We start from the raw sequence: 11,227 nt of genomic DNA, 5'->3' as shown, positions 1-11,227 counted from the left end.
CTTTACAGGTATTTTTTAAAAAGTAAGATTTTATGATCAAAAAGAAAACATTTTTCTCGTATACTTTAAGATACATTTATATCACATCTATGTGTGTAACATTAAACCTCCTTGTCTCTCTATTAAGGGGTGTTTGACCAAAATCTAACATTATAGAGAAAGGGTAACAGAAGCTACATATTTAGGAATCACTTTTAACACAATCTTATCTCCACCTGGTCATACTGAGTTAATACTAGAGAAATGGCTCTGATTCAAAAAACAATTAAGTGCATGTTTAATACAAAACATGTCAGGCATTCCCAAAGGACAATTGAACCAAACAAATTGATTTCAAAGAAGCCTTACAGTAGTTCCTTCAAATTGTCTTTGTGTTCCCAACTCATTAAACTTCTCATAGTGAATCATTACAATCATCTTCTGTTTTATTCAAATAAGCCTTATGTACTTTATAGTCTTTTCCTTTAAAATAAAAGAATGTGTTACTGCAATGTTCTTTACATCACAAATCTCACATATTTCAAAGCATTTTTAGCTTGGAAAAAAAAAGAAAAAAAATATTTAGTTTTTCAGTAAAGCTTATTGTTGTGAAGCAACTGTACCACATCTGTTTTGTTTAGGCAGGTGAAACAAACAGATAAATGAAATAATCTTTCATAATAATTTTTACTTGCCATGACTTGGGCTCCCCGAAATGGAGGTAATTAATACTGTAGAGATCCATGTCTTCTGTGTGCCATGCAAATGTTGTTTTCCACATCCCAAAATAAAGATATGGAGTATTTACACCTTCAATAGAAATTCCACATTCTTCTTCTACAACATCCAATATTGTGTTAAGATGGGCAATATTCCATTCCTCAATACCCTGAAAAAGGTAAATAATAAATGTATTAATAAATCAATAAGTAATGCAATTCTTCACTGAGCCTGTTGTATAAAGATGCACACCTGAACTACCTCTTAAAAAGACTGTATATTAATACAAATCTGTAAGCGTGTTAGAAGACTGCTGAAGTTACCAGAAAAAAATTCTTAATAAGATTTACAAGTTCTAAGAGATAGTCAAAGCAGAGAACATAATGGAGTTCATATCTGCTTAACACTTAATAGAGATCAAACCTAACACTGATTGAAACAGCATACACAATAGAATTAATAGCTGCAGACAAAAAACTTTGATGAGTTGACAGCTGGAAGCCACTAAGTTACACTTGGTCCTATCTATGCTTTTTAATTACTTACAAAGTAATACTAAATAGCATGAAAAATTATTTTACAATTTAATTTACATGCATAAATTTACCATTTCTCTGACAATTATAGAAACTAAAACCATTATATCACTTCAGAGGTATTTCTAACCATGATTACATACTGCAGAAGAAATACACCACAGAAGAAACCTACTTATTTCATGGGATTTCAGCTGTTTTCTTACGTTATTGCCCATAAAATTTGTACATTAAAAGCCATTCAGAAAGCCATAGATGTAGATCTTGTTGTATTTCATATTCATTCACAGAGTGCAATTCTAATTTCAGGTAATACAGCATGTAAGAGTCAATATAACAAAGCTACAAAACTGAGAAGAAAAAGATCAGACTTCATTACAACAGCAATTATTAGTACCTCCACGGAAGACATCAGCTGATGCGCCAACAGTCACAAAAAAAAGAAATGCTATCTAAACTGTTACAGAATCAATGCAGGGAAGTTTCTTTATCGGGAAGACAGCCCTTAAACATGTCCTTATTCTAACCTGCTCCACACCCCCATCACTGGACTCTACAGTTCTGGGAATCTTATTCAACTTCGAGAACAAATAGATGGCAGACTGCAATCTTGATGGAGCCGATTAAGAAACATGGTGATATTCAACAGTCGGGCCAGTAGTGAAGTAAAAATATAGGTTAAAGCAAGAAGTAGCAAACATTTATTACTCTCAGTTTTCATTTTCCTTGGTTTTGATTTTCATGTATGCAGCAACTAGAATCAATATACAAAATCAGAACTTCTGTATGAAGTTCAACCTTCTCAATGAACATGCACTTCTGACTGCCTGCTATGATTATTTCACTTGCTAAGAAAATCCATCTGTAAATTATCTGTGACTTTTAGAAAGGAGTGAACGACTTTTGCAGAATTAGTTTATTCCTCACAGCAATTTTTGTTCTTTTTTTTCCTAATGGAATAGATTTAATATGATGATCATTATCACAGAAAAAACTAAAGACTGAAATGAACTCAAGTAGTAGGTGCTGGTAAAGTTTACAACTTTCAAATCTAAAAACCCTAATCATCAGCAAGAGAGCAGACCTATAAAATACAAAATTTGAATACCCAATTTTAACTAATTATTCCTCAAATTAATTTGCAGATTTAATTTTTTTAAATCCCGTTAACATTTATCTTTGCTCACAAACAGTGCAGTCAATTTGGAGAAACAAATTAATACAGCAAAATAGAAGGAATTATTCAACCTTGTAGGCACAGATGCACATTCAGTGTTAGAAGACAACAATACAACAGATTCAGATTAATTGTTAATCTAGGCAGCACACCCTTGGACAGTGAGTAAGCACACAAACAGCATAAACAGAGCAATACTCCCCCAGAATACCCTTCCAGCATGAAGCAATTTACAGACTAAAGGTTTCTCAGAGGTGTTATCCTTCTGCTTTACATACCCTGAGGGCTTTTCTGCAACTTATTCATCCAGTCACCTCCTTTAATCCATGTAAACTTTTAGCAACTGTAACATCCTGAAATTTTACTCTTCTCTTACTAACAATTGACAATTTTTATTATTTTTTTTTTAAACACCACATCTCACCTTTTCACATTCTGTGAGTCAAGTCACAACTAGTCACCAAGCAAACTGCCACTGGTTTGTCCCTGAACCAAAAGTAAATTCTCCCATCCAGAACAATCCTAGGAGAAAATGGCTTTGCATACCAAACATAACAAATACACAAACCACAATCTCTACACTCTGTGTGCATAACCTATTTCCATTTCCTTGGACAAGTAGTCTTAGCTCAAAAGGAAATATTCTATGAAATTTTCACCAAGCAGCATTCCAGCCACTCTTCCCCAAGCCTGGAGCATTGCATGGGGTCGTTGTGGCCCAAGTGCTGGACCAAGCATTTTGCCTTGTTGAACCTCATACCATTGGCCACAGCCCATCGATCTAACCTCTCCAGATCCCTCTGCAAAGCCTTCTTATCCTTCAGGTGATCAACATTCCCACCCAAATTGCTATAATATGAAAACACTCAATCCCCTCATCCAGATCACTAGTGAAGATATTAATGATACCTGGCCCCAGTTCTGAGCCCTACAGCTCAGAAACACCATTTAGGACCAGTTAACAGCTGGATTTAACTCGATTAACCACCACATGTTGGGCTCAGACATATACCCAGATTTTTGCCCAGAAAAGAACAGACACATCCAAGCCATGAGCAGCCAGTTTTTCCAGGAAAATGCTGTGGGAAACCATGCCAAGGGCATTACCAAAGCCTAGGTAGACAATATTCACTGCCTTTCCCCCATCCATCCCTCATCCTTTCCCTCATCCATGCAGAACTTCCTACATTTAAAAAAAAAAAAAAGTAAATAAATAGAGTTCATGTCCCTTCATTAAGCTATGTACAGCTGTACACACTTGTCCTGGGTTCAGCTGTAGCAGTTATTTTTCTCCTTCTTAGTAGCTGGTGTAGTGCTGCACTTAGGATTTTAGCCAGAGAACAATGCCGATAACACACTGAAGTTTTAGCTGTTGCTCAGCAGTTCTTACCCCAGTCGAGGACTTTTCAGTCTCTCATGCTCTGCCAGTGAGGAGGGGCACGGGAAGCCAGGAGGAAGCAGAGACAGGACACCTGACACAAACTAGCCAAAGGGGTATTCCATACCACAGCACGTCATGCCCAGTATATAAACTGAAAGGAGCTACCCAGAAGGCCCATATCACTGCTCGGGTAGGGCTGGGTATTGGTTGGCAGATGGTGAGCAATTGTATTGTACATCACTTGTGTTTACTGTTTTTTCCCCTTCCCTTTTTAGTTTTGTATTCTTTTCCCTTGTTATTTCCCTTATCATTATTATTATTGGTGGTAGCAGTAGTGATTTGTGTTATACCTTAGTTACTGGACTGTTCTTATCCCAACCTGTGGGAGTCACATTCTTTTGCTTCTCCTCCCCATCCCTCTGGGGCGGGGGGGAGAAGAGGGGGAAGTGGGCAATGAGGCTGCATGGTTCTGAGCTATTGGCTGGGCTTAAACCATGACAGCCTTGTGGTTTGTTGCTCCCTAGCTTGGTCTCAGGTGTCAAAAGTCATGCTATCATCATTTCCCTCTTCCCTCTTTATGGGTGCTAGGCCATCTTGTCTAGGTCATGCTTTGCCAAGAAAGACTGGACCAACTGATCCTTGAGGTCCCTATCAGCTTTCTTGGACCCCTCTTTCCTCCACAGCCTTATCCCATTGGACTCTTCCAAGCACTGAAGAGTCCAAAGTCTGCTCTCCTGAAAACCAGGGCTGTAGTCTTGCTCTCTGTCTTGACACCTCCTCTTAAGACCCTAAACCCCACCATCTCATGCTCACCACAGCCAAGGCTGCCTTCAATCTTCAAATCTGCAAGAAGTCCTTCCTTGAGTACGAGGTCCAGAAGACAGCTTTGGTCAGGAATTTGTCAGTGAAGCTTCTCAGAGTCTTCAATTGCTTATGCTTGCTACTCTCCGGTAGCCTGTAGTTAAGGTACAACTCAGATGCCACCCCTAACTCACTTCATAGTCAAATACAAACTCTAGACATACTGCTTTAAAGTGCTGCTTTTAAAAATCAAGCTAGCTACTCTGTCAAGGGATACAGCAGGAAATTTGAGTGTATCTGTCCTAGGGTTAATATTATGTTAGAGTTGTACTTACTATGTAGAAAAAATAACCAAATGTTATCCTACAAACACCACTGAATCCACCAGTCTTGTATTACTAATCAGATAATTTCCCACATTTTAAGACATGGGAGAAGGCAGGCATTAGGAACCGTCTCATCACAAGAAATAAAGAGAAGGAAAAGGGAAGTAAAGTGATGTCGTAAAGAAAGGAGCTGAAGAACAGTGGTGAGAGAGGCAAGATAATATTTTCAAGTGCTTTTTTCAACTTTAGCTTTTCTCTACTGAATAGCAAATGCCTTTGATAGCACTAAAGTCAAATGTGTTTTATGACCCATTATAAACATCAGATCAGTTACTTTTCTTTGGAACTTCATTTGAAACCAGTAAGATTTTCTCCATTTCCTAGCTGCTAGATCAGTCCAGGTAGGGGTTTCAAATGTCTTTCCCATCTGTTCATAAAAATAAAATTTCAAACCAATTAAAAAAAAAAAAAACAACAACAAAAAAAAAAACCCCCACTAAACACAATGCCATGATTACTGTTACAGCTGAACCCAGGACACAGAGGGAAAAAAAAAAAAAAAAAAAGGAGAGGTGGCAAACCAAAAAGTTAAATTCAGCTCCTTGTATGAGATACAAGGAAACAACTTAATTTGTGGCTTTGGTAATTGGTGGCTCAATATGAACAACAGCTGAGAATGCCATGGGAGTGGAAGGCCTAACAGTAGCTCACCAGAACAGAGACTGTACAGAACTACACTCTTCAATTTACTCACAGTTACAACTGACATATAAGCTAATAAAGAATTAATAACGTTATTATATCAGGAAAAAAATAACACTCTTCCTTCCCCTTCCTCAGAGGAATGGTAATTCTTTTCACAACCATTCCACAGGCTAGTCATTTGCAGTCTAAGGTGGCTCAAGTTGGCATTACATTGATGCTAACTCAGAAAGACACCTGTCTCAAAATTACATAATTAAAAAATCACTTCTCAATTAAACTGACTCAACAATCGTAACTATTAGGTGTAAAAATCCATTCATGAGTCAGTTTTTAAACTCTAGCTAATGAGACTGGTGCTTTATTATTGACATTATAAACTCTTTCAGGAATGTTCATTTCCACTCAAGTCCAGGTGACCTTATAGCAACAGAAAGATATAACCTTGAACGTATATCTAATAATATTTATAAACTCAATATAAATAATTATCCTTTAAATCTGTTCCTTAGTGCACTGTTTTTTCTTGAGTCACCTACCTTGTCATTCTCCTGCAAAGCACTGTAATTAAATGTAACAGCAATTAAAATACATACAGCACCGAGTAATATTTCAAGCAAACATTCAACTATCTTAGATTTTTTATAAAGCTCTATACAGTCTACAGAACATTTACTCTGATAGGTTATTTCCTTATTCATAAAGAACCCATGTTCAAAATTGTCAAATAACCATAAATACGTTCTAAATAAACAACAGAAATTCTGGAATAATCCAAATATGACGAGGTTAAACTTCTAAATCATCGATACCAATTATCAAGCTTTAAAGCATGCATTTAGCTACATGGGTTTTGTTACTGTTGTTTGATTTTTGGTTTTGGGGTTTTTTTTTCCTTTTTGCTGTTCCATATGAAATTAAACCATAACTTTGTTCCATATTCCAAACCCCCAGCATCTGTCATACTGTTATCTAAAAAAACAAACACTGCTACATGATCAATGATTTCTCTGGCACAATGGCACTGTGATGGATTCCACAAATAATAATATTGTTTCTTAAATAATATAAATAGTAAAAAATAAGGCTTAATCATGATTCAGACACAGATGCCTCAATGCAAAATTGAATGTCACCATGTGAGAAAGAATACGTACTTGGTAAACTTTTAACCTAAAGCATAAGGACTTGCAGCGCAGCAGCACTTTTCACTAATTTTGATAGTCTAAGTACATGTACACATCACAGTTTCACTAAGTTCTTGGTGGTTTTCTATGTGGAATTCTGCCAGGTATTTCCCTTTCTGTATTAAATGCAACATCTGTAACACACTGTTTTCTATCAAATACATCTTGGAAAAAAAAGAAAAAGAAATCCGATTTTACCACAAATAGGCTGTGACAACAAATTAATCCCACCATGCCCTTTCTCCTGTATGTTGCCCAAAACGTCAGTTAATTGTGCTCATCTCCTTTCCCAGAATAATGACAATCCTGAAGGTAACTGAATGCAGACCTAAGAACAACTCGAAACAGTATAAAAGAGCTTAGCATAATCTTCGAGGGTGAAGACCTGGGAAGTATTGGTTGTGCAAGTGCACCATCTGCTGCCCAAAAATTAACTTCGGCAAAAATATTTTAAGAGAAAACTTTTTCATCAGCAGCATTCTCATCAACAGCTTTTTACCAGGGATTTTCCCCTTTTTTGTTGCTCTGAACCCCACTGGGCTGTTACATTAAGTGGGCAATCTGTTTACACACTTTCCTCACTGTCTATTCCTTTCACTGATATTTCTCCTTTGTTGTTTATTTTTAAATAACACCCAATCATAGGTATTCAGGGGTTCTTTATTCTACCTGTTACCTTTTTCTCACCCACTACTTTATTTCCCACTCCCTGCAATTTTCAGTGCTTCCTTTGTCTCCTCTTCCTATACACATAACACCTGAGTTAGGATTACTGAATTCTGCTCTTCCCACTTCACATGCTGCTTCCTTAGCCTCCCAGTCTGACAGACCAATTCATGAGAAGGAAATCTCTGACCTCCTCTTTGACCCGTCAACACTTCAAAATTGGATATTACTGCATTCTCTTTTCTTTGGAATTGTTGCTCATGCAACAGTAACTTTAAGAAACTAAAAGCCAAAGAAAACAATCAAAACAAAGTATACATTTCTAAAATGCTACACCAGAAAGCATTATCTGCCAACATTAAATAAGAAAAAAAGTATCAGAGAAGAAGAAAGGCAGCTTCTATTTCTTGTAAAAAAAGTCTGCTTTTCCTGTGCCCCATTTCTGATCTCCACAAAGCAACACCAAAGTAGAATGTCTCTTCACCACAGCGCTCCAAATCAAAATCTTGTTATTTCCCTTATCATTTTTATACAGCTATTTGAAAACACAACAGAATTAGGACTTCCTGCTTTCTCTAACAATAGACAACTGGACATTCATAGCTATCTTTCAGTGACCACTTAACATAGTGCAAAAATTGAATTGCCTTAAGCCGTACTGGCTGACCATATTTATCTTTGGACAGAGCCTTCAAGTACTTTATCTTCTGTGAAGAAATACGAAACCCTAGCCAAGCTTCAGACCATCTGCCACAGTGAAATCCTGCCTTTTTTTTTTTTTTTTTTTTTTTTTACTGACTGGAGAAGACAGTTACATCGAACAGGAAATAAGAACCCCACGATAAGATTATTCTGCAGAAAATTTTGCCCTGTATTTTTTAAAAACACACATCTTCTTTTAAATCCTAACATTTCTTCTGTTGGTCTCATTACTTAAATAATCCTTTCAAAATCTAGTTCCCATATCTGCTTATGTAGCCTAATTGGTATCAATGGATATTCTCTAATTCAATGAATATCATAGATCTGTGTTAAGAATCCCTTCTTATCCATGGAGATTTTGGCACATAACCGGCAAAAATAATTTGCTTAGGAAGTTTCCATTCTGTCTATTCAGAACACATTTCCAGGAAACTGGTGGCATTCCAAGCATGTAGAAAGCACAGCAAACAATCTTTCTTAGTGAAAGAGAAATTAAGTATCTCATATTTTAATTTTAAATTAAAAGTTACTTAAAATATGACTCAATTTCTACAGAGGTAAACAACAAGCATACAAAATGTTAATAAATAAGAAGGAATCTCAAAGTTCTGGAGAGTTCAAAGTGAAGAAAGGGAAGAGTATTATGATTGGGGAGTCATATGATCAGTCATAGTAGCAATATCCTACTAAGCACAGACCTGCTTGACTCTTGCAGATGTAGGGTTAATTTCAACCTTGCTTGGAGTCTTTAGAGTGAGTAACATAAAGATTTCAAAGGAAATGAGATTATCTGTCACAAAGCAAGAATGTATCTTCTAAGTGCAGTACCCTTAAAAAAAGGGCTGGAAGAGATAGACTTCATAAAAAGCTAAGCATACTTCATCATAAATGCTCCCATTGATATCTGCTCCGTAAATTGGTGCCACAAAAGTCAAGTTCCTCCAGTATTTACGCTCCAGATCTTCATAATCTATGTATCTTGGGGTGCAGTATCTGCAGAGGAAGAAGTAGGCAAAGGTTCAGCATAGTCTTCCAACAACCACCTTCACAAAGGAATATGCTTCCGATCCTGCAAACTGAATTCTAAGAGATTGCTTTATGAATAAGGTATATTTTATATATAATACATATTTCATATATATTATATATATACATGTAAACAGAGGAACTGGTAGTTGTCCTGAATTCTTAGTTTCATTATTCACCATAGCATGTAACCTCATGAGAAATACATATAACCTGACAGCTACAGTAACTGAAGTCATACACCTGCTCATGAAATATTTCCTTTAGCCTCAAAGAGCTAAACAGCACATTGACAGACTGTGCTCAGGCTGAGGCCTTCCCTTTTGTTTCTCTTCCATGAAAAAGGCACACATGGAAAAGACACTTCATTAACAAGTATTCATTATTTACCTGCCTCACTACCAACTCTGCAAACACAGTAATAGGTCCTGCAAAAACCTGTGTCAGAACAACTTAAGTGTGCTAATTCTGTCCATCATGGGGGCACCATACTTTTAATAGCATGAATACAATTATATATATACTTTCGGAAGGTTACTCAAGCCTCTTGTACAAACTTGTGGGAATACAACACAGGCACAGTACCACAGAAAACATCCATCAAATAGCTTTTGCCTTAGGATCCTTTGTCAGGACTCTATTTCCCTGTATTTACATCTTCAGAAAAGAAAATCTACTCTCCTTACTGCAACTCTGAGAAGTTTCACAATTGCACTGCCAACTTACTACATACACCTCAACTCCTGGGAAAAAAAAATCCATATATGCAAGAATTAAGTAGACCAGGTACATTTACATCATGAAGCAACACAGAACAGACAAGCAAGTTAGCAAACCTCTTAACTAAAGCAACCTCAGCAATAGAGCTGCTTCAATAATTTATCATGAGGCTCCAGAAAACAGGTTTTGGCACTGAGTAATATGGATACATAAACTCAGTATCGTAACAGAAGTAGCTTGATTACAGGATGCAGGTATGCCCGTATTTTCCAGAGGTCAAGGTGAAGAAGCACTTTGGTTCAATGCTGAACTGCAAATGCAACAAAGTAAATGCATAAATTAAACGATGCAATGCCATCAGACTAGGCACACACAATCCTTTTAAAGGCAACTATGATTTAACTTTGATGTTCATGGTCTTTCTCTTTCCAAAAGAATATGAATATTATCACAACACTGAAGAAGAGTCTTCTACATTAAAGAACAAAATTATTTTTATGGTAAAATAGGGGCTTTCAGCTACTTAAGAGTTTAAGAAACACAGACTGCATTAAGAGTGTCACAAGAGATTGCATGAAATTTTCTCTAGATTAAAATTTAGAAAGACATACAGCTAGTAATAGATAAAAGCCCTCCCAACTGTTCTTAAATTCACTGATGAAGTTGTAAATTGATTTCAGCAAAAAAAGATGAAAATTTTCTGAAAAAAACAAAAACAGAAACAAAAAACACAGAAACACTTCAAAATAATGACAAACAGTACAATGAACTTAACCAACATGATGATGCATATTAAAACCTTCACAGCATTTTTGCATTATCAAACTATTTTAAGAAATTAGTATTTCTCATGGGTTAATCAAATGGAAACTTTAAGCACGTACTAGCAGGTATCAGAAAATTACATCAGATGCCAGACAGGTTTTATATTATTACTGAACAAGTAATTCTAAGAATTATAAAATAGGTTCCCATTCCTACTTACCAGAGGAAGAAAACTGTAAGCGTGATAACCTCAAGTTTTCATAAGGAACATAAGGGCAGAAACATACCAATCTTTTTTAACTGAAAAAAGGAGATCAGTTTTGCACTTTTACTAGGCCATGGATATGAAACATTTGTTGAGGAGCCTCTTTAAAAGGAATTCATGTCCTAGTTTTTCCTGGTCTTGATAACAGCTTCTCTTCTTACCAGTTAAGTTATTTAACTTATGAGAGAAACTTTTCCTTTACACTAGGGCAGTGTTACCTTCCTTCATGACATTCAAATATCTTTCCTCTACAGGATCTTTTGATTCACCTTCC

General features: G+C 36.3%; 1 protein-coding gene across 2 annotated transcripts in view; it reads right to left on the bottom strand.

Moving 5' to 3' along the window:
* Positions 1–577: 577 nt before the first annotated feature.
* The window catches only part of LOC133207447 (lysine-specific demethylase 4C-like), a 35,516-nt gene continuing 24,866 nt past the window's right edge, over positions 578–11,227 (bottom strand). Inside the window, exons 4-5 of one of the 2 annotated variants that reach the window (XM_061344368.1) lie at positions 9,056–9,170; positions 578–868 (exon numbers count right to left, since the gene is read on the bottom strand). In XM_061344368.1, coding sequence (XP_061200352.1) covers positions 617–868; positions 9,056–9,170 — 367 coding nt within the window. In that variant the 3' untranslated portion in view covers positions 578–616. The remainder of the gene's footprint in view (positions 869–9,055; positions 9,171–11,227) is intronic. The other variant, XM_061344367.1, reaches the window with a different exon arrangement.

The sequence above is a fragment of the Neopsephotus bourkii genome, unplaced genomic scaffold (assembly GCF_033783945.1).
Source record: "Neopsephotus bourkii isolate Nb327-2 ecotype Australia unplaced genomic scaffold, CSIRO-AGI_Nbou_v1 NB_213, whole genome shotgun sequence".
Lineage (NCBI taxonomy): Eukaryota > Metazoa > Chordata > Aves > Psittaciformes > Psittacidae > Neopsephotus > Neopsephotus bourkii.
The sequence above is the reverse complement of the archived record's forward strand: the minus strand, read 5'-3'. Positions and strand labels throughout refer to the sequence as shown.